This window comes from Ruditapes philippinarum, unplaced genomic scaffold, assembly GCF_026571515.1.
Source record: "Ruditapes philippinarum isolate M1 unplaced genomic scaffold, ASM2657151v2 ctg2268_1_1_1_1, whole genome shotgun sequence".
NCBI lineage: Eukaryota > Metazoa > Mollusca > Bivalvia > Venerida > Veneridae > Ruditapes > Ruditapes philippinarum.
Window position 1 is genome coordinate 51,852 of NW_026867202.1, and position 25,186 is coordinate 77,037.

A 25,186-nucleotide genomic window follows, 5' to 3' on the forward strand; every position below is an offset into this window, starting at 1 on the left:
GAAATACAAATATTTAATAAGTCTTTGGGTAGATTTGAAAGTATATAACTATCTCAACGTCTCAACGCTTTTTTTTTTTTAGTTATTTTTTTATAACTTAATCAATAGCTCTACATGTTTACATTTAAAGAGCAATAAAATATGTTTAAATCGGGGACAAAACACATTTTGTTCCTGATTTAAATAAATGTTGCTACTTATATTAATTTATTTATAAATGATCTTTTTTATTCACGAAAACTCTTTTTAATATCGGCGTATGTAAGGGTTAATCGCATGACACATAATCCGGAGTACAAATCCCGCCAGAAGTTAGATTCGTCTTCGGCTTCCTAGATTAATGAGATTACTGTAACCCTAAAAGCAGTCATCCGGTGCTATGTCAATGCATTCAATTTATCGGCCTGAAACCTAAAAGTAAAATTCACGTCATGTTGTTTCTTACGGTAACACAATTACAAGTTTTTACTTCCGGTTTGATATCTTTTCAAAAGTCACGAAATATTTGATGAATAGACTCACATAAAAGTAAAGTTTGATAAAATAATGTATTGAGTAGTGAAATCAAAGCAAACTGTTGCCGCAAATATGTCTTTTTTTCGGAGACACTCTGGTAAGTAAATATTTTGCAGTCAGTGAGGTAGGCGTATCCAGTCAGCACTGCACTGTTTGCAGCAGTGCATTTTTGAACAGGGCCTTTCAAATTTTTGAAAAACCCTGATTTGAAATGTTATTTTGAATAAAATGGTCATTTTTTAATGATAGATCTTACCTGTCATTTATCCCCAAGTGTGCACATGCAAGATCATTTGAGAGCATATCCTTTTGAATAATTTCACCCCCTTACCAGTTCAACACCCTGACTGTTCTCCCCCAAATCTTTTCTTTCCCTGACAGCCCTCCCCCAAACTCGAAATATGCTGATAGTTCTGACTTCTTCCAAAAAGATTGTTATTTTCTTTTTTTTTTATTTACAAAGAAATTTTATTGTTATTAATTTAATATGAAAAAGCAGGTACGTAATATACATACCTGGTAAAAGGCAAAGCCTCAAAGCAAGCTCGATTTACTTTTATCGTGAAAAAGTTTAAAATAATTGTTCATTTTTATTTTACATTTTCCGTTTTAAAATTGTCATTAGGTATTTTATACACTGCTTCCGTTTATTCTGGTTCCAGTCCTATATGGTTCCAATATAAGTGCGCAGGACACCAGTCTACGCTTCCGTTTTCAATCAGAAAACCTGCATTTATTGTTATCTTGTTATTCGAAAAGTTGCAATGTGTTAATTCAGTACTTCGGAGGAAAGTTTTCAAAACCATCACTATGTAGGAGGTACTCGCGTCAGGCCTTTCCCCAGGAATATTTGCAGGCACAGGGGCAAGTGGGTGTGGGAGGGGGTAGGACCCCGTCCCACGTTCGAGGTTTTTATGTTTGCTACATCAAAATCTACTGTATTTAAGAGTCTTCATAAGCAAAAAAGATATCAGATAAATCTAACAATTTATCACATTATTATCATGAAATTAAGAAAACAACACAAAGAAAAAAAATCATTTTATAAACAATATATATATTAACTGTTTATCTTCACAGTCACTCTTCACTGTTTAAAACTGATTGTCTCTCTTTAAAGTAGTGTAAACATCAATGTAGAAACAAAACAAGATGCTGACCCATTGAAATAAACAGGAACCTCACTTGGATTTTCAAAATAAAAGTCCCAAATCATGTTGAATATATTATGCCATTTTTGTTGTATTTATATACATTGTATATGCAGTTGATGTAAATATGATGAATAAACAGAGCAAAGACTTAAGGAGTCAAGTTTGAACTGATAAAAAAGCTTATTTAGGAAAATGGTAATATTTAGCAAATGGGAAACACTGTATCAGCAAGAAGTGATTGAAAATATCTTAATTATCATTTTAATACCCTACATCATCAGACCATTATGCTGTTTTCTTCCTGATTCACTCCCCCCCCCCAACCACAAGTATTGATACTGGCAAATATCTCCATCTAAAGTAATGTTAACAATACCTTAAGTAATTTTAATCAATAAACTACATTTTAAGTGTTATTACACACATTTTAACAAAACATAGCTTTATTTTGGTTACTTTTTTTAAATTATAAAAAACCGACATCGCGAAAATATGTGACAAATGAAAATTTGTCTGTTTCCTGCAAAAACATTCACAATTCTAGTTGTTGTTGGTTTTGATTATATTAGATTTAATATTTTTTTATTATTTCAAGATTGTTAGTCATCAAATATTTCAAGAGGCATCGTAAAACAAAATTTTAAAATTTGTAATTTACGGCAAAATTTACCGTTGCTGATGAATGACAGACTATTCTCTCCCTTACCACTTCCTCCCCCTGACGGTTCTCCCCCAAACCGTTTCCTCCCCTGACAGTTCTCTCCCAAATTTGAAATATGCAGACAGTTCTCCCCCATTTTTTTTATAAGATATCATTTTAGTTTTTGACTTAATCTAATAATATTTCTTATTGAAGATTATTAAAAGGATGTGTTTAGTGCATTTTATCTTAAATAAACACATCAATTATCTCTGTCAGCAATCTTAACACATGTGTGTATTGAACTAATTTTTTCTTCATTATACAAAAGTATGATATTTAGCATTTAAATTCATTAATCATTTTTTCTTTTAAATTTTATTATTTATCAAAAAACAAAACAAAAAAAAACAATAATTAATATCTAATAATCAAGAAAATTATTCATTAATTATTTTCAATGACTAAACACATTAAAATGTATCGTACTTATGATCTAATAAAAATTTTTTTTCTAATTTATATCAATTTAATTATTGATAATAAACTTACTTAGTTATTAAACATCTAAATGCTTCAATAAAAAAATCTATTTTTTATCAATTTATAAAAACTTTACCCATTTATTTAACATCTAAATGCTTCAATAATAATGTATTAGTTTAAAATAAAAATTGGGAGGAACTGTCTGCTTATTTGCAAATATGCAGACGGTTCTCCCCCAAAATAGGGAGAGAACCGTCAGGGAGGAAACGTCAGGGGAGGAACTGGAAAGGGAGAGAAAAGTCTGACTACCTTGCTGATCATCGCCCATGAAACTGACAGATTCTTTAACAAAATGCTTTTTGTCACTGGGAGCTTATTATCAAACAGATCATTGATATTTTAAGCTTCTTGAAATTTTATTCGAACATGAGGACTGACCTTAACAAATTTTATCTCGGACTTCATAATTTTTATTCAGCCAGGACCGAGGACCAACGGACTTCCACACATGAATACAACAGGTTGTTTATATGGTGCAATGCATGCAATTAATAATTTATTAATTGCACCCTTTAAACAACCTGCTAATCCATTATCAAATGTGCTGATTGACGACTGCTGTGTTTATTGAGATAGGGATCAGAAAAATCAAGCGCCATGGTGACTTTTATGGCACAACGGTGAGATTGATTTGGAAATTAAGACACATCGGGAGCGCGGCGCTAAAAGCACCTGGGGAAAGGCCTGTGTGTTACCGTATAGCTCGCTTTGCCATCAGGCCCTTTGGGCCAGCTCTTCGAGCTCGCTATAACATGATCAAAAGCATAGAAAATAGTGCAGGCAACATTTTTTTGGAAGTAATAATATGAAAGAGGCAAAGCCTCAAAGCGAGCTTGATTTAGATCTACTTTTTAGCTCGACTATTCGATAAGAATAAGTAGAGCTATTGTAGTCACCCGAGCGTCAGTGTCGGCATCTGCGTCGGCGTCGGCGTAACCACTTATGTTAAAGTTTTTGTAATAGTTCAAATATTTTCAAAGTCCATTGACATATGGCTTTGAAACTTTGCACACTTGTTCACCATCATGACCCCAACCTGTAGACAGGAGGAGGTAACTCTATCAAAGTTTTTGACAGAATTATGCCCCTTTTTCGACTTAGAATTTACGTTAAAGTTTTTGTTATAGTTCAAATATTTTCCAAGTCCATTGACTAATGGCTTTGAAACTTTGCACACTTGTTCACCATCATGACCCCAACCTGTAGACAGGAGGAGGGAACTGTATCAAGCATTTTGACAGAATTATGCCCCTTTTTCGACTTAGAATTTACGTTAAAGTTTTTGTAATACCTCAAATATTTTCAAAGTCCACAAATATTTGGCTTTGAAACTTTGCACACTTGTTCACCATCATGACCCCAACCTGTAGACATGAGGAGGTAACTCTATCAAGCATTTTGACAGAATTATGCCCCTTTTTCCACTTAGAATTTACCTTAAAGTTTCTGTAATACCTCAAATATTTTCAAAGTCCATGGACATATGGCTTTGAAACTTTGCACATTTGTTCACCATCATCACCCCAACCTGTAAACTGGAGGAGGTAACTGCATCAAGCATTTTGTTTTTACTATCAAGCACTAAGAATAGTCGAGCGTTGCTGTCCTACCGACAGCTCTTGTTTGGTTAATTGTTCATTTTTATTTTACATTTTCTGTTTTAAAACTGTCATTCAGTATTTTATACACTGCTTCCCTTTATTCTGGTTCTTTCTTCTTTTATGGTTCCTATAAAAGTGTGCAGGACACCAGTCTATGCATCTGTTTTTAATCAGAATTCCTTAGCTTTTATCGTTATCTTGTAATTCGAAAAGTTGCGATGTGTCAGTTCAGTACTTCCGACGAAAGTTTTCAAAACCATCACTTTCTAGCAAGTACTCTATGTTACCGTAAAGATTGCTTTGCGAGCAGGCCCATCTGGCCAGCTCCTCAAGCTGGCTATGATCATTATATCAGATGATGAAGGAAACAGTTTTAACCTGTGTTAAGATATAATATGCAATCAAGTTGTTGAAAGTAAATCAAGATCTAAACATCACAGATTTCTTAATGAAAACTATTTAAATGAATGTCATAGGTGATATGTGCAACAAAAATATTCATGGAGATCCTGCTTAAAATGTTATATATATATATATATTTGAGCCGTGTCATGACAAAACCAACATAATGGGTTTGCGACCAGCATGGATCCAGACCAGCCTGCGCATCCGCGCAGTCTGATCAGGATCCATGCTGTTCGCTTATCAACTATTACAAGTGGAGAAACTGACAGCGAACAGCAAGGATCCTGATCAGACTGTGCGGATGCTCAGGCTGGTCTGGATCCATGCTGGTCGCAAAACCATTATGTTGGTTTTGTCATGACGCGGCTCATTTTATGTTATGTTAAACTGTTTTAATTTGATATGTTTATCTGTCAAGAAAAGTATCTATAAATATTCTTTAACGCCTTTTTCTGGTATTTTAATCCAATCATTATGAAAAGACTATGGTTGTGGGATAGTGATTAATTGATTTAACAACTGTAATTATAATTAAGGTCTAGTGATAAATTAATCAATGCCAATCATTTGCCATAGCTAGTTGAGTGGTAAAAGATATGTTTTAGTATGTCACCAAAATTTAACTTTTGGTACAAATATGTATATCTAAGATATACATGTACAATAAATCAGAATGATTAACTCGTATGTCTTATTCAGGAAAGGTTTCATAATGGGTCTGATCCAAAACTTTAATGCCACATCAGATGAAAGAAATAATGTTAAAAAGTGGCTTATACAATTTGGAAAGCCAGAACTATTTAGTTCATAGAAAGATTGATTTGATAGGATATTGGAATATTGTGGACACTCAACAATGTTGGTTAAGGGTTAACCCAACAGCAAGGATGTTGGAAGTGGCCTTTACTTCACTACACAGCCATGGGTGCTAAAAACCTGAAAACAAAAGAAAATGTGCCGTGGTTATGTCTAAATTCCACACCCAAACTTTATGGACTTAAAAATGATGACACATATGAGCCGCATCACGACAAAATCAACATAATGGGTTTGTGACCAGCATGGATCTCGACCAGCCTGCGCATCCCCGCAGTCTGATCAGGATCCATGCTGTTCGCTTACCAACCCTATTGCAAGTAGAGAAACTGATAGCAGACAGCATGTATCCTGATCAGACTGCGCGAATCCTCAAGCTGGTTTGGATCTGTGCTGGTCGAAAACCCATTATGTTGGTTTTGTCATGACGCGGCTCATATATGTAAGTCATCCTGGTAATACTGATGACAAGATTGAGCTGGGCAATACTCATAAAACCTGCATTTTTGCCAACCTTGCTTTAACAGTTCTTGTAATTAAATAGGGAGACAGCAGTAAATGTTTTTTGAAAATACAGTGGACATTTAATAGTGCCTATAATCACTACACTAATTACTACACTTCCTCTCACTTTATTTGAAAGGCAAACTTATACAGGCAATGCTCCTCATATACATTTTGTACTTTATTCACTGTCCATGACGATACAAAGCAAAAAATTTGGAAGTGCCACAAAAAGTTATATTCAAGCTGGTTAATGCATGATAAACAGTTTTTGTTACTTTCATCACCTCCAAGACTTATCATATACAGTGATAAACTCCTTACATTCTTTACTTTAAACATTTTGTTGTTTTAATGGCAATATATTTTAGTGAATCTGCAGTTGCTAGTCTTGTACATGTATATGGTGTTTTTGATGCCAGAAACATTTATATCACTGATACAAATTTAAAAATTTGAGTTTGATTAAAAATTGTTTGTTTCAATAAATAAAGTAGCACAGTTTCTACGTAATCTTTTGACTGTTTATTTTTACAATCCACCATTGTAAGTTCAAGATAAAAGAGTAATACATGTTTTAATTTATTTTTATAGAAAAAAAGAAAAAGGAGAAAACAGTCCCTGTAAAGAAAAACTCTGTCCCACAACTTCCTCACATTGGTAACATTGGACAGGACAACAGAAATGGACAACCTGGTATAATATATATCTCTATATTTTCATTTGTTTATTCTTTTACTAGCTTTATAACTAAAATGCTAGCAGCCATGATGACTCACCATTGATATGGGCTATATTCAGCATACAGATCCTTGCTGTTTATAACAAGGCACTAAGACTGCATAAAAACTAGAGAATTTTTTTATAAAGCTACATTAGAAATTCTTTTTAAGGAACTAATCAATAATATTTATGTGAAGATGAAAGCAAGATTAGCAGTCTCTGTCAGACTTTGTTAATATTGACTTTGATATATTAAGATCTATTTCTAGGATTTTGGGAACATGACCCATACCCATTGAGTTGGGAATTTCAGTGATGTTTTGTTAAAAATTGGTAAAAAATGTATGACTGAAATTTTGGATTTATGAAATGATTGCCTGTTTAGGATGGCATTTTCAAACTTTTAAGCACTAAAATAGTGAAGAAGCCTTTATTTTCAAAGGTTTTAGAATTTGTTATTCAATATTTTCATTTTGTAACTTCCAGTTGGGAATTTTTTCCTTTGGATTTGGAAAATATACTTTTCAACTGGGAATATGACCGATTATCAGCTATAAAATGAGCCCAAAAAAAAATCCTTGTAAGATCTTATTACAGGAATTGAGAATGATGATAAAAAACATTGGTACCAGACAATTTCATATGATAAAAGTAGTTTATATTGGGATAACGTCAGGAAATAATTCTTGACATTATTTTTTATTTGGCATTATTTTGTTTATTTACTTGAGATAGCATAATTTATTATTGTTATTTTGCTTAATTGGATTTGTTATATGTATGACTTTTACAACTTATGTGTAGACATGTTTAGAAGTTGAATTTTTTTTTGACAATAAAAAATTTGTTTGTATACTTTTTTCTGAAACTTAATCTTTCTAAATTATAGCTTTCAACGCAACAAGACCAGCAGGACTACTTCTTGAAGATGACGAGTTTTTTCCAGGGGATCTAGGTTAGTGAATGCTGTATGTTTATATATCAAAGTTATATCACAGGGTTTTCATTTTTATCTGAGACAATGGATATGCCAATGAAGCAACCAATTTGGTCAAGGGGGGATGTTTAAATCTTCAGGCTAAAAATACAACCGATTCTAACAGCATTTCAACCGATGATATCTGTTAATAATGAAAACCCTGTATCATAAATAATTGTTTGGTAAGATACTTGACAAAACAGGATGACAGGGTTTTCATTATTAACAGATTGTCGATCCTTATCATCAGTTGAAATGCTGTTAAGATTGATTTTATTTTCAGCCTGTAGATTTAAATATCCCCCCTTAACTCTTGACCAAATTGGTTGTTTTTGTGAATAAATTTTTTTTTGCTTTTTGAAATTTATGGACACCATTTTGGTAAATATAAGAAAAAGAAGGTATAAAGATATATATAAAGATGATAAGTGCTAACAGAAATTATGGAGATTTGATATCTAAAAGATAGACCAAAACTTGGCTTCTTTCAATTTTTTTTTTCATGAATTTGGTTTAACTGACATTAAAAGGCCCAAGGTTGAACTGTTCAAGTACACAGTACAAGAAAATCAGGGGAAAGATATCAATTTCCTAAAAAGATCTGCATGATCATCACTTTCATTAGCCAAGATCAGTAAATATTTTGTATTGTACTGCAATATTAAATACCCCATAGATAAATGAATAAAAAACCAGACAGAAAAGTCCTTTATGTATTCACCAAAAATTTATGTAATTATAAAGACTATTTTATTTTAGGTGTGAGTCAACAACCACAGGATGAATATGCTAAAAAATCTAGGTTATCCAAGAGCTTGATGGAAGTATTGAAGGATCACGAAGCTATTGCCTATTTCATTCAATACATGGACTCCTGTAAAGCATCTGCAATACTCAGATTTTGGCTGGATGCTGAAAGTTTTCAAGCTTCCACATGGACCCGGATCAGGACTCATTCTTTGCAATCAGTCAGTAAAAGCTCGTTAATTAAAGCTAAGAAAAATTTATCATCGGAATCATTGACACAGTCTATAAATAAAGATATAACCAGTCCGGTCTCAGGAGCCAGTCTAGATATGATTGACCCTGAGGCTGAAGGACCGTCTTCAAGTGCATTAAATTCAAATTTAAAACAAACAAAAACAACAGAGTACACAGATACAGATGGAGTCAAAGCAAAACAGTTTAACGATGATACCAGTGATTTAACAGAGAATGTTATTCCAAGTGATGTTAGTGACGATACAGAAGGAAAATTAAAAGATTGTGATTCACGAGTACGGGAAAAGTGTAAACACGGAGAAGAAAAGAATAAATTAACTCTTCCTTTAGAACCCTGTGATAGTTCGACTGCTGATAAGACCACCGATAGTGCAATATCCTACAGAGATATAACCTCCCCCAGTCCAACCAGCCAAGGGGCGTGTGATAGTCAATCTAGTGCAAAATCTAATATTTCTACCAGTGGTAACTTGGCAGATAAATTAAAGAAAAGTGAGTATATGATATTTTAGTACAAATTGAACTTAAGCAAGGTAGATGATTATGTGTATGTAAAAAATTGTAATTTAACTCAATACAGTGTTGGAGCAGTACCTCTAGATGCTTGCAGAAATCATGATCTCAAAGTAGAAAAATATCGCTTATTTCACTGATTCTTACATTTTACAACTAAAATGGGATTAAGGGTTCATTATCAGGTGAGCAATACGTTGTATAAGGGCCATCATGGCCCTCTTGTGTATTATCTTCCCACAAGCTTAATGTAGAATGTTTGACTTTATTGACTGCTTGTGTAGACTTTCATTTATTATAAATACAATGCAGTGAAAACCTGAAAAATGTATCAAATACAAGACTTAAATAGTATTGCTTGACAATGTAAATAGAGCTTGTCATAGAAGTCCCTTGACGCTGAGGGGTTGAGGCATAAGAATTGCAGCCGCTGTTTATACCTGCTTGATCGTAAGAACTGAACAAATGGAGTCTGTGCATCTCTCAGCTTCATGACCCTTTTGTGTTGCTTTGAAGTTGGAAACACACAAGATTTTCAGCTAAAGTCATCTTACATGTTTCAGCACCATATGATCTATACTGTGTTGGTGTGCAGTAAACCAACAAACAAATCTTCATAGTAAGATATTATATGTAGAATTGTATGTCATGAATTTTTCCAGGTGTAGAGCAGGATGCTGTACGAATATTTACAAAATATCTCGCTCAGGAAGCAACTCATCCTATCGGAATAACGGATGATCTCAGGAATGATACAATAAGTAAGTTATTTATAATTACCACCTCTTTCTTTACTACATTGGTGTTATAGACATGTTGTGGTTTTAATTTGGAACTGTCTTTTGTTAATCCGTGTTTTGTTTTCTTTTCTTTATACATGTATTGGACTGGTAGATAGACCTGAAATAGCTAGATTTTTTTTCCTCCAAAAATAGTGCTAAAACTGAGAATTTGCCTTACTATTCGAAGAATATTTAGGATATCAATAATCCTAGTTACCCATGCTTTAACTGGAGTAACACTTTGGGTAAGTTTAGCATGCAACTACATTATCTCATCTACCATTGAAGGTACATGTACAGTATGTATTTTCTTGAAACTTAAAAGTGCATGCCTCCAGGTGAGCCAAAATATTTCAAACATTGAGAAAAAAGGTTTTTAGAAAAGTAAAAATATTCACAATTCAAGAAATGTTTATGCAATTACTGACAAATTGTGTGGTATTATTCCCAAAAGATTTCTTTCTTTATAATAACAGTAACACCTGTATTTGTATTTTCATTGAAGTTGCTGGTATTAAAAAAAATTAAAGGCTATATTATGCCTCAAAAACAAACAAATTTTTAGCTCGACTTTTCTATGAAAAGGGGAGCTATCCTACTCGCCCCGGCGTCGGCGTCGGCGTTGGCGTCACACCTTGGTTAAGTTTTTCGTACCACCCCACTTTATTTCAGAAGTATTACAAGTATGGCTTTGAAACTTACCATACTTGTTCACCATCATAACCTCCATCTACAGACAAGAGTACATAACTCTGTCAAGGTTTTTGACAGAATTATGGCCCTTTTTTGACTTAGAAAGTGTATTGAGCTTGGTTAAGTTTTTTGTACCACCTCACTTTATTTCAAAACCATTGGAGGTATTGCTTTGAAACTGACCATACTTGTTTACCATCACGACCTTCATCAACAGACAAGAGGACATAACTCTGTCAAGGTTTTTGACAGAATTATGCCCCTTTTTGACTTAGAAAATACATTGAATATGGGTAAAATCCACTTATTGCCTTAACCCTTTGAGATATTGCTTTGAAACTTTTAATGCTATTTCACATCATTACCCCCATCTGTACGCAAGAGAAGGTAACTCTGTCAAGGATTTGTTTTAAAAATTAAGGCCTTTTATCGACTTACAATCTTGGTTAAGTTTTTAGTACCAGTCCACTTTTTGACTGAACTGTTTGAGATATTAATTTGAAAGTTGGAATACTTGTTTACAATCATGATTCCCAAACCAGCCCTCTTTTGACTTAAACATTTCAAACTTTGCTGCAGTGTTCAAGGGTATCACACAATTCAGTAAAATAATTCTTCACTAAATATCTTAATGCTCATGGCCATTGTTCACTTTAAAAATACAGAGATTCTTGTATTGCCTTTTACTGCAAAAACTTTTTTTATTGGCAAGCAATAAAAAAGTCGAGCGCGCTGTCTTACGGACAGCTCTTGTTACTTCTTTAGTAAAGGCAAACCTGAGTTTTACAAGATTTAAATAATGGTTTTAGAGCATGAAAGATGCTTGCTACCTGATGAAAGTAGCATTAAATGTGAAATTATTTGTCATAAAAGTAGCGAAATGTAAACAAAGTAGTGTTTTGACTTCTGTATAAAATATGAAACTAGACTAATTACCAAAAAGCAAAAGAACAAAAAGTAAGGTTAGGTAATTTGCCAATAAGTATCTTTTTGAAAACTACAAATGTACACCAAGAATAAAAAGCTTTTTAGAAGTAAAAATAAAAGCATTTCTGGGGCATAAGCAGAATTATGGTTAACATCAGAATTTATAATTTGAGAATATGTATTGTATTATTAATATATTATTATTATTATAATATTATATAATATTGTATTTATACATATATTTTGAGAATATTTATTGTTTAACAGTTGCTGTGATATGATTTCAGGAAAGATATGTAGAGAAGATGGCCAGGTTGATCCAGAATGTTTTGTTGACTGCCAAAATTTTGCTGTAAACCAAATAGAACAGAGGTATTTAAACTTTACATATGGGCATATATTTAGAAATGATACATCACTTTTTGCTAGTATGGACGCTATGTTTGAACTATAATTAACATCCTTAAATGTACATCATTGAGATAAAAAGGCCTGAAAATATAAAATTTGAAATGTTTACATAGATCCACAGGGGGCCACATAGTGTTTGGATGGTATATACTGCTTGATAGTGACCTTAAAATGAGATTTTAGTCATAACCTTATAATATGTATATAAATATAGACTTATATACATATTATAAGGTTATGACTAAAATCTCATTTTAAGGTCACCATCAAGCAGTATATACCATCCAAACACTGTGTGGGCCCCCTGTGCATAGGTCTAATGAGCACTGACAATTTAAAAAATCTGAAAATAAATTTCTCTATCTTTAGTTTATGGAAGTGAAATGAGGAAGTCAATTTCATAAAATATTTTGTTAAAATATGGTAAGAAATGGATGAGCAGTGGCCTAGTGGTTAAGGTGTCTGCCATTCAATCCAGGGATCATGGGGTTCAAGTCCTACTCAGGTCACAACCTTGTTTCCTCATGTAACACCAGTACTGGTTAGTTTCCAGGAAGCTGACTCTGAAAGTCGCCTTCTGGACCGTACCTCTCCCATTTGTTTTGGCCAAACAACACAGATTGTGTGTGTTTGGATTTGTTTAACCCCGCCACTGAAAAGGTTATGATATAGGCAATCATATATATGTACATCATCTATGATGTCTATATTTAGAAGTGTGTTGATGTTTAATTGTTATATACCTTAAAGTTATATCAGTATAAGTGTTTATTTGCAGACAATATATTGCATATCATGGATGGCAGGGATATGATGGCTGGCCTGGCTCTATACTGGTGATATATATCTGCCAATATTGAGGCTATAACTTCCATAGTGATGCCATTGCCATATTTTATATAAGAGAATATCTTTATAACTTTCTATTTTTAAATTTGTAATTTTTTGCAGATATTTTGAAGGATTTGCTGCCAGTGTATACCATTGTAAATATCAGGTAGAAGTTTTAACTGGTGGTAAACTACATTTAACTGATATACTCTACAATGATACTGCTTTGTTCTACTTTATGGAGGTAAGAAGAATTTTCCATTTATATAAACCCTTACTATGCTAAATATTATAAGTGTATAAAGATATATATTCGCAATCTGTAGTTTATAAAATCATAGTTTGAATTTTGAAGATTTGAAGAACCAGTACTATGTTTTGCTTTTTAGCTCACCTGTCACAAAGTGACAGGGTGAGCTTTTGTGATCGCTTTTCGTCCGTGGTCCGTCCGTCGTCCGTCCGTCTGTCCGTAAACTTTTACTTTAAATGACATCTCCTCATAAACCACTAAGCCAATTTCATCCAAACTTCACAGGAATGTTCCTTTGGTGGTCACCTTTAAAAATTGTTCAAAGAATTTAATTCCATGCAGAACTCTGGTTGCCATGGCAACCGAAAGAAAAAAACTTTAAATATCTTCTTTTAAACAACCATAAGAGCTAGAGCTTAGATATTTGGCATGAAACATGTTCTAGTGAGTGTCTACCAAGTTTGTTCAAATAAAAGCCCTGGGGTCAAAATTGGCCCCGCCCCAGGGGGTCATTGATTTTCCCTATATGCATATAGTAAAAACTTTAAAAATCTTCTTTTAAAGAACCCAAAGAGCTAGAGCTAAGATATTTAGCATGAAACATGTTCTAATGGGTGTCTACCAAGTTTGTTCAAATGAAAGCCCTGGGGTCAAAATTGGTCCCGCCCCGGGGGGTCATTGATTTTCCCTATAATTATGCATATAGTAAAAACTTAAAAAATTTTCTTTTTAAAGAACTCAAAGAGCTATGGCTAAGATATTGAGCATCAAACCTGTTCTAATAGGTGTCTACCAAGTTTGTTCAAATAAAAGCCCTGGGGTCAAAATTGGCCCTGCCCCAGGGGGTCATTGATTTTCCCTATATGCATATAGTAAAAACTTAAAAATCTTCTTTTAAAGAACCCAAAGAGTTAGAGCTAAGATATTTAGCATGAAACATGTTCTAATAAGTGTCTACCAAGTTTGTTCAAATAAAAGCCCTGGGGTCAAAATTGGCCCTGCCCCAGGGGGTCATTGATTTTCCCTATATGCATATAGTAAAAACTTAAAAAAATTTCTTTTAAAGAACTCAAAGAGCTATGGCTAAGATATTTAGCATCAAACATGTTCTAATAGGTGTCTACCAAGTTTGTTCAAATAAAAGCCCTAGGGTCAAAATTGGCTCGCCCTGGGGGTCATTGATTTTCCTTATATGTGTATAGCAAAAACTTAAAAAATCTTCTTTGAAAAAACCCAAATAGCTAGAGTTAAGATATTAAGCATGAAACATCTTTTAGTGAGTGTCTACAAAGTTTGTTCAAATAAAAAACCTGGGGTCAAAATTGGCCCCGCCCCGGGGATCATTGCTTTTCCTTATATGTGTATAGCAAAAACTTGAAATCTTCTTTGAAAAAACCCAAATAGCTAGAGTTTAGATATCAAGCATGAAACATCTTCTAGTTAGTGTCTACAAAGTTTGTTCGAATAAAAGCCCTGGGGTCAAAACTGGCCCGGCCCCAGGGGTGTCATTGTTTTTAACTATATGTGTATAGTAAAAACTTAAAAAAAAATCTTCTTTTAAAAAGCCCAATGAGCTAGAGCTTAGATGTTTAGCATGAAACATCTTCTTATGGGTGTCTACCAAGTTTGTGCAAATAAAAGCCCTTGGTCTAAAATTGGCCCTGCAACGTTGGGGGGGGGGGGGGGGGTATATACAGGTGAGCGACCTCAGGGCCATCATGGCCCTCTTGTTATTTTTATGAATGTTTGAGTAGATACAGAGGATTTTCACAGAAAAAAAATCGGAAGTTTAAATTTATTTGATGTCTAATCCAAGATTTACACTACATAGCATTCTGTCCCTATGTAATTTAGTTGTTATTTCAAAATGAAAACATTTCATTTTAGATATATATGTTGCTCATCTGCTAGACTAGAGTGTTAATTTATCAGTGGCAACATTTCAACTTCTTATGTAAATTCTCTGGTCCTTCTTCATGAATTTACTATTTCAACTTCAAGAATTCACTATTTCAACTTCAAGAATTCACGATGTCAACATTCAGAATTCACAATTTCAACTTCATGAATTCACTATTTCAACTTCAAGAATTCACGTTTTCAACATTCAACTTAATGAATTCACGTTTTGAACTTCATGATCACAGTTTTGTGAATTCACGATTTCAGGTTCAACTTCAAAGCTGAAATCAGGCAAAGTTGAATTTGGGTAGTTGAAATCTTTAATTCATGAAGTTGAAATTGTGAATTCATAAAGTTGAAATAGTGAATTCTGTATGTTAAAATTGTGATTTCGAGAATATGAAATTGGGAATTCAAAAAGATGAAATCTCCCAACCACTCTTTTGTACATTTACACCAGTTTGTTAATTTATCATTTCAGTACATGGAACAGGAAGGGCTTAGTCATCTACTACAGTTTGTTATAGCTGCAGATAATTTTGAACATTTATTGATCTCCCAAAGTAATTATGATGGTCTGCAAGCTCAAGATGATGCCATGGTGCTTTATGATAAGTATGTTGTCTTGGTGATATTTTTAGTGTCATGGTGATATTTTAATGGTTATATAATAATAAGTATATTGTAATTGTGTTATAAGTATGTTGTCATTCTGTTATTTTAACTTTAAAGTATTCCATTATTCAAACATTTTAAAAAGGTATCAACAGTAAACTTTTGAGTACTTGCTTATTACCACAAGCTGAAGTTTTAAGACAAGGGGCATTATCCTGTAAGCTGTATTTTTATAGTTATGTCCCTTTTTACTTCGTGTAAAAATTAATTAACAGATGGGCATTAACACTGCATGTTTATATTTTGATATTGAAATCCTACAGATGCTTACCAATGAGCCAAAATGTTTCAAGAAAATCTAACATGAAAAAAATGTACTAGGATTTTAAGAGAAGTTAAAAGATTCATGTAATAACTTACGTGTTATATGTGATTAATAACTGATTTTGCAATATCTATCACCATATTTCTACCTCATGAACAATGTAGTAAGAGCTATTTTTTGCATATTTTGACCTTTTTCTGGTAATTTACATGGACTGCAAGTGCTGTTTGGAGTATGTAAATTACTTCTTTTGTTCATTTCACAATATTATACTTCTAAATACATTTTCAAAATTTTCATTTTCATGGGGTCCATTGGCCTTAAAATTCTAAATATACAAAAGTTATTCAGAAAAATACTCAAAAATAGATTGAAAATAATAGATTGAAAATTCATATGCTTGTCCTCTTTTTAGCCCAATATGAGTGCAAAGCTTTGCAACACTTTTCAACATTTGGTCATTTTTCACAATGAATATAATCATTTGTGGAAAAACCCAAGGTGCGAATGGTCAGATATTTTGCATACAAGTTGCATACAAGTTATTGGTCTAGACCTACATCAAATGCAACATTAATATTTGAAAAGTATTTTCAGTCCCGTCATGTCAATAAACCTCAGTGATGTCCCTTTAAATTCAAAACAATGCAAAAAATATATCAGCAGATTGAGTGTTAATTGTTAAGTATAGGTTGTTGTTTTGCTCTAGATGTCTTTGTAAATCTTGAATGTTTTTATTTTCAGATATTTTTCCTTACAAGCTGCTTCACCTCTTGGTTTTCCTGATACTATAAGGTTTGAGATAGAAGGTAATATTTGTAGAGAAGGTGGACCGTTACCAGATTGTTTCTCAAAACCCAGAAAAATTGTTCTACACACTATACAAAGGGTAAGAGCTACTGGTCTAGCACATCTATTATATGCCATGATATACTTGAAACTCAATATTTTCTTGTTGTCCAAACACTTTATCTAGTGTATGTTGAGCATCTTTCTAAGTATGGTATGACATTCACCATGATGAACTTTTCATTTATTAACATGTGATTAAAGGTTATGAAATAATATGCCATAGAATAAATGGACAGGCAGGAAGACTGTTATGAGGAACTTTTTATTTAAGTAGAATATTGATATCTGAATTATCAATGAAAAAATAATGTGAACATTGATGCATTATAGCAATAATATTTTACTCCTTTGCCTGCTTGCAGCAGCTGATTCTACCCTTGCAATCAGTGCTGACCAGATCAAGATCAAGTGGGCACCTCTATGCTTTATGATCATGGTCTGCACTCTTTCTTATTTTGTTGGTCTTAAAAATTTAAGGACCGTCGGTGGTTCTACTCAGGAGCCAGTTTGTGCCTTAAATAATGCATGTAAGGGCACCTGAGGTCTTCCTCTACCAGTAAAGCTGGAAAGTTGCCATATGAACTATACTGTGTTGGTGTACAATTATAAAAGTTTCCTTTAAATGAATGGATTTGTAACCAATGAAAGATAGACAAGTTCATTGAAGATGTCTAGCATAGTATGGTATAAAGACCAAACAAAGTGACATTATGCCCGTCCAAGGGTATATAGTGAGTAAACAGATGAAAGTCAGAATATGTAATCATTTTGCCATAACTCCTGCTAATTTGATAATTTACCCCGCATGAAGGATAAATAACTCTCTTAGCCTAAGGAAATTCTTAGAAATATCCATTAGAATTGTAATGTTCAATGTACAGTCTTTTTCAGTGGGGCAGTCTTTTAATCTTTTAGGTGTATTTATATTTTATCTTAAACATTTTTCAATATCAACTGTTGATCAATCACCATTTTAAGAGTCAATTGTTTGAAATATGTAGTCAGTCGAGCTTAACTTGAAATTTTTTAATGAAAATATGAACTTAATGTCACTTTAACGATACATTTTTTATCATGTTAAATTTCAGCGTCATTTACAGCATTACCTGACAAGTGATGTGTATTATAAGTACCTATCTGAGCTGGTCTCAGCGGTACAAACTGCACAAGATTTCCCGATCGGTCAACGAAAACGAAGAGGTATGTCCTAATACTATATGACATGTACCAGCTTCTGTCTTTTCTTTAGTTTGTTGGGGTGTTGATTTTGTTGTGTCTATTTATCTGTCTGTCTGCAGGTCTTGGACATAACATCTTAATTTTATATAAGCTAGAGTCTTCATTCTTGGATGTAACGTTCAGCCGAACAAAAGCTTCATTAAGACCTTGATTTGTAATATCATTATTTTCAAAATTGAAAAATCTCTTTGTCACAGTTTTAGTTATTAAAGATTACAAATAGTTTGGGTTATACAAGTTGACATTATTGTTTTAGGTAGTGAAACCTCATCAGAACATAGTGTAGGGACACACAGTGTAGGTAGTGAGAGTGTCAGGTCCAGAAACACCCTGCTGGCCACAGGAAACAGCCGCAATGTTCAGCTTCACAAGCTTGATGAAAACATGAAAAATATGACCCTTGATCCAGGCTTTCTTAATCCTGATAAACTCTGGGAAAGACCTGAAGCCGGGTAAATATTTTGATGATCTTACATACAGATATATGAATATATTATGTTACCTTAGTGCAATAACTGATTAACTGCTATGAAATTAAACAGGACTTATTCCATTCTTATATGCTAATAAAAAAGAGAATTGATAAAAATATACTGAACTACATTGAGCATAGAAGTAATTTTCTTGATGTCATTTGGTTTATTGACGTCATATTTGATGTCATATTTGATGTCATATGGCGTCTAAGCATTCATTTTTGTGCTGTGCATATATTGTGTAATAATGCACTTGACCGCCCTATCAGTTTGGTAGGCAAATTGTGTGAAGCCCGTTAGAATTGTTCTCAGTACACTTTACATTAACCATTGTAAGACATTACAGTTTTCCATAATTACTGTAGTAACTATTGTATCTATTCTTTACATCATGTTACAATGTTTCAATATAATATAAAACCATATAGTACAATTACATTTCTTTATATTACTTGCATTAAATATAAAATTGGTCTGTCAAATGGTAATTATATCATTGCTTGATAGTTTCATGCAATTAAAAGAACCTCAGATTTATTGTTGTGCCATACATTCATCCAGAACTAGCAAGAGGCTTCCTTTATAACCTTTCGTAGACCTGTGTAAATATATGCATTGATAACAGATGAACTAACCTATTTATTAATTTGAAAAACCACCAGTTAACATCAATTGTTTTACTCTTAATATGATTTATTGAGTAGACATTTGAAATAGTAAAGTATATCTTAAAAAAAAAATTGAACCTGTATGGCTAGAAATGTAATTTGGAATAATTGTATCATTACTGTGCTAATTATATTTCAAAAATAAAAATTTCATTCTATTACTTTGTATTATTTTCCTTTGAATTTATCATAGTTCTAAAATTTTACTTTATTTTTCTTTTCTTTTGTTCACAGAAGAATGAGTTTAGGTCAGATAGATGATCTTGGTCAGTTTGTATCCAGGTTCGATCCTGATCCAGATTTGACATCATTAAATAGGAAGAAATCTTCGTCCAGTTCGAAATTCTTCAAAAGTAAAAAAGAAAAGGAGAAGGTAAATCTAACTTTACTCTTACTATGCTAAATATCTTAATTAGACGGGTTCAATTATGAATCTAGACAAAACTATTCATTATTTTTCGGGAAAAGTTGTTGATTTTGTCTGTGAAGTAAATGAGCAGATCCAATTCAAATGAAAGTACAAGTTCGTTTCACCAGATAATATTGTCATGACCAACTTGTAGGCATTGGTTATATTTTTCGGTTAACCTTTTCAGTTAATCTATATAGTTGACCAATTTGGTTAAGTTTTCATTCATGGTAATTTCAATATTTACCAAGGTATTACATTGAAGTATTGATTACATTGATATGTAGATGCGCCTTGATGACGTCTGCCTGCCAGGTGAAAAGGTCAAGGTTACTGGTAACTGAAATAGCAAAACATCAAATTGGCCATTAAAAGAGCAGTTTATTAACCAGAACTGAGAATGTAGAAGGCGCTGTGCCTCAAACAGCTATTTCAGTATTTGTTGTTTGTATAAGGTTATCTACTTCAAAATCATTTGCATTTATCAATATGGATTCAAATTCTTCCATGGACTTGGATTCTTTCTTGTGAAGAAATGGTCAAGCCAGTAAACAAAAAGTTAATGGTTCTACTTGTATACCTGCTCTTGCAATAATAGACAGCTTGGCACCGGAGGTGTTATTCCAGCCTGTGAAACTGGATAAATCACTTTATGACCTTTACAGGGTCAGTTTGTTTTAAAACTCAACTAATTTATTGTATATTTGCAGGAACAAGAGGAGATGGCAAGGAAGGTGGCAGAAATGATTTTAAAAGATGTGACATCAGTAACGCAAGCTGTCGGTGCAATAAAGAAAAGCAAAGATGATACTTGATTTCAGCAATAATACATTGGTTCATCAACTCTAGTCTGTGATAGGTCAGTATACTGTGTTACCATGGTTACATTGTGAATGTGATTGGGTAATTATAATTCTTGAATTGAAGTGTGGATTTAGCAAAGCATGCTTATAAGAGCTAAAAAAAACTACACATTCAATCATAACCGAGAACCAAATAAAATATACAAGTATTGTAGCACTGACTTTTTATTATATACTTTATTATACGTGTATATTATTGGTTATAAATTTTTTTGACAGGTTATATGGCCCTATTTAAACAACTGATGGTTATATTAACAACCATTTATATATGGTAATATAACCTGTCAAGTATATTTATAACAAATTTATAATAATACTGCAAACTTCCTTTCCTGAGAAAAAAGTGAGATTTCAGTGAGAAAATTGACAGCAGCTGTGTATATAAAACTGTATAAACATCCCAATTATCCAATGAAAAGTGACATAACAAATATGCATTATAATTTACATTGAAATAATGACATTGCATTAGTAACATTAGACAGGATCATTCTGTATGTGAAGTATGGATTGTCTTTCTTTTCCTCATATTTCACCAGTTATGGTTAGTTCCAGGAAGCATGGAAGGGCACTTGAGGCCTTCCTCCACCAGTAAAACTGGAACGTCGCCATATGACCTATACTGTGTAGGTGTGACGTAAGACCCAATAAAACAAACAAGTTGCAGGAAGCAGACTTGAAAGTGATTTAAACTTGTAAAAGTTGCAAAAACTTGTTAAATAATCAAGCTTTAAAGCTACATGCTTCCAGCCAAGCAAAAATATTAAAGAAAATCAACCTTAAGAAAAATAAATTTTAATATTATGTATACAATTCAAGTAATAATTTACATGATACATGCAATGAATAACTGATTTTGCATTCTTATCACCATATTTCTACTGCGTTACTAAGGCAATGATGCATTTTTTTTGCATATTCCGACATATATTTGTTTATTTACGTGGATTGACAGTGCTGTTTGCAATATGTAAATTACTCTTTTTGTTAATTCATGAACACTAGCATGGATCTGGAGGCATGTTGTTTTAATAAACATGTATAAATAAATACATGAATTTATCAATAATTGTATCATAGTTTCGGGACCTTTCTGTTAAAAATGTGTCCGAGTTAAATCGTATACATATACATGCACCGTGTGTTAACTGGAGTGCAGGTATTAGTTACCCGCACTCCAGAGCATGCCCATTGATTGGCTCAATTTTGATGGTGTTTACTAATTTAAATTGTGATGGCAGAGAAAGGAAAAGCGACAGAAATATCATATTTAGATGCTTGTTCATTGGTTACTTTTCTCCAGGGTTTCATATTGTGACAACAGGGAATGTGTTTTTATGTTTGGCTATGATAAAGAACATCAAAACACTTGGCAATCTGATTAATACTGGGTGGGGGGCGGGGGCTAAGCCCCTCCTTCAAATCAGATAGCCTCATGTTTCGATGCTCTCTCTATTACTTATCTCCATTTGTACAAAACAAATTAATTTTATATTTCAGAAGTGGTACAGTGGTGGAGAGAAGAGATTACAGTAGTCAAGTAGTTAAAAAAGAAATATTTTTCTATATGTTTATACATTTACTGTATTATAAAATATATATTTTAAACTTTTTTTGCATATTTTTTTTAAGAGCTTCATCATGGTGCCAAAGTTACTCTGTTTAGACGTTAGCCTGCTAGTGGCAGCTAAATTAACCCCATGCAACCAGTGCAGACCAAGATTAGCTGGCAAATATGTGCTGTTTGATCATGGTCTGCACTGTTCCATATTTTAGTTAATTGCATACTTTAAATTTCCCCCAGAAAATGATAAATGATAATGTCAAGATTGAGAGATACATTTCCATTTAAAAGATTAAGTGTGGTAAATATTAGACAGATTTGTAGAATTTTGTTACAAACAAAAAAGAATTGCTTGTTATTAATTATGCCTTATTTTTGTAGAACTTATTAGTAATCAATTAGGGAAAAATAATTGTTATGCCTAAATTATTTGTCTTTGTCATCCGACTATGTGTTTGCCTCGTAATTCTTGTAGAAGAAATTGAGAAATATGGGAGTTATTTGTAGCAATTTTATCCGGTTTTACTATGCAAAACTGGCGATATAAATTTTGTAAGCAAACTCTTCTGTGCTGAATTTTAACTTTTAAAAATGTTTATCCAAACTTTTGCAGAATAATTTTCTTAAAGTGCCTCAATGTAAACCTTCAAGACTTTGTGATTTAATTGTTTTTGCAAACTAATGGCCCTTTGTTGATATTTCCACTTATATAAATTTTAGCGGAAAAAATTAGTTTTTGACAGTTACCCGTCACTTGTTTGTTTGATAAAATTTGAAATTAGTGTCTTAAAAATCAAAGATTTAAATTGAATACAAATATAACATGCGTTCTTAATTTTTTCATGATTTTATAGATATATTTTCTCTGTCCATGTTCATTACAGTATTTTTTTAAACATAAATAGCTCTATTTGCTTAAGTTCTTTAATTCAATTCTATTATCCTATATTAATTGAAGTCTATTACACAAATTTTTAAGTAAATTGGTTTTTTTTTTTGTATTATTGGAATTTTGTGTTATTTAATTCAGTAGTTTTTGTTGATAGATATATGTAAACAGTTTTTGTTATTGTTAAATTTACACTTATTTTTAGCACAATTGTGTGGACAACATGCAATGTTTTCACATTATATACTCAAATAAGTCCTCCAGCAGGGTCCGAGGTTATGAAGAATTTCTCAAGACTCTAACTCAGATCTCAAGATTTGATTGGTCGAAAACTGCTACAAAATATTCTCTGACCAATGAAAATCCTGAGATTTGAGACAGAACTCAGACAAACAGTTGTAAAACTCCGTGGCCAGGTTAGCTGAATGGGGATTAAGCATCAGATTTGGAATCCCAGGGTTGCTAGTTGGATCCTTATCCCGGGGTTGCTAGTTGGATTCTTCTATGGCAGTAAATCTCCGGCATTGAGTCCGATGGTCAATTATCCCTAATTAAGAAATCATATGGGATTAGTAATTTAAACACTTGCGGTTAATTGGTAATTACTGGATTTTATTGGGGCTTATTCTATAGCCGATATTTGGTCATATTCCCAATTGAAAATAGCATATTATTTTCCCAATCAACGGAAAAATATTCCCAATTGAAAATTATAAAATTAAAAAATTGAATAACACATTCTAAACTCATTGAAAAGAAGGGCTTCTTCACTGTTATGGTGCTTAAATGTTTAAAGATGCCATCCTAGACATTGATTCTTTGCATTTATTTAATCTCTGCAAAATTTAAGTCATGCATTTTTCTTTCAATTTTTAATAAAACATCGCTGAAATTAAATTCCCAATTCCATGGGTATGGGTCATGTTCCCAAAATGTTGGGAAAAAAACCCTGCCCAGGAAAGCTGGCTAGGCAGAGTGACCCTGAGATATGACCAAAATAATATATGATAAAATTGGGGTGCCGGTAAAACCAATCAACCAAATCAAACATACTCAAATTTATGTGATGACCAACTTGTTTCTGTAATTGTGATTTGACATGGCATTTTCTTTATCTAGGTATAACTTGTAAATCAAATCAAACATTCCTTTTAAAAAAAAGTGATGATGATGATCAAAAGAAACAGATGTTGTAAAAAATTTATTCCATATTCAAGTCAAACCATCATCATTGATAGTGGATTAACATAACCATAACAACTGGGTCACAATCGTAGAGCCACCCCCCCCCTCCCATTTTGATACAAAAGCTTATAAGTTACTTCATAAAAATGCTCATTAAAATATTAAAGTGTGGACCAAGTCATTATTATTCCATTTATAGTGCTGTTTTGTAGCTGAATGTAGCTTCTTTTGTTGTTGCCTCTCAATTCTAGTTTGATGTGATTTTTAGCTTGTCTGTTTCAAAGAAAAAGTCAAGCTGTTATGATCGCTGTGTTATTGTTGTCATGCAAAAAATTTAATATAGCCCATTTTTTTCAAACATTTTTGAAGCTATCAACATGAAACTTCGAAAACTTCCTTGACATGACAAGGTGCCATTGTAAGACAAGGGTGATAATTCTAAAAGGTATATTTTTTGGAGTTATACCCCATTTAACAGACAAGCGTTAACACTGCATTCGGTGCTCTTGTTTTATTATTCCAATAATTTATCATTTCAATGTAAAATAAAAGTCTTGCATAAACAAACCTTGAATAGTCTCAACTAACTGAAATTTAAAGCAGGGCATTTTCTGTTTTACAATTTTTGTTTTGTAAGGGTATTGATAAAAACCAATTACTGCATTTAATTCATGATGGCATGAGGTGGTTTATTGATGAAAGATCCACTAAAAGTGTGTGATTAATTACTATACTGATATTGAAATATGGGAAACTGATGTTTCCATCAATGTTTAATTTTTATCAAGCTTTTATTTCATATATTTAGTTGATAGTGCTTTCTTTCATTGTTGCAATATAAATTATTTGTGTTCATTTTGTCATTGGAAAGTGTTTTGTATGTTGCATAATTTAACCCAATGC

The 25,186-nt window shown here is 32.7% G+C and overlaps 1 protein-coding gene across 2 annotated transcripts; it reads left to right on the forward strand.

The window, feature by feature from the left end:
- The first annotated feature begins 450 nt into the window (after positions 1 to 450).
- LOC132735275 (A-kinase anchor protein 10, mitochondrial-like) lies at positions 451 to 24,213 on the forward strand. Of its 2 annotated transcripts, XM_060722212.1 has the most exons (14): positions 451 to 613; positions 6,777 to 6,878; positions 7,795 to 7,860; positions 8,644 to 9,378; positions 10,062 to 10,160; positions 12,089 to 12,173; positions 13,164 to 13,287; positions 15,677 to 15,810; positions 16,880 to 17,024; positions 18,076 to 18,187; positions 18,483 to 18,678; positions 19,605 to 19,743; positions 20,490 to 20,638; positions 22,146 to 24,213. In XM_060722212.1, exons 1-13 carry the CDS (start codon positions 589 to 591, stop codon positions 20,592 to 20,594), a joined length of 2,067 nt encoding a protein of 688 aa, XP_060578195.1. In that variant the 5' UTR covers positions 451 to 588; the 3' UTR covers positions 20,595 to 20,638; positions 22,146 to 24,213. The 2 variants fall into 2 exon arrangements, with proteins under 2 accessions (XP_060578195.1, XP_060578196.1); XM_060722213.1 differs by lacking the exon at positions 451 to 613 and having other exon boundaries at positions 6,836 to 6,878; positions 7,795 to 7,873.
- Positions 24,214 to 25,186: the final 973 nt, after the last annotated feature.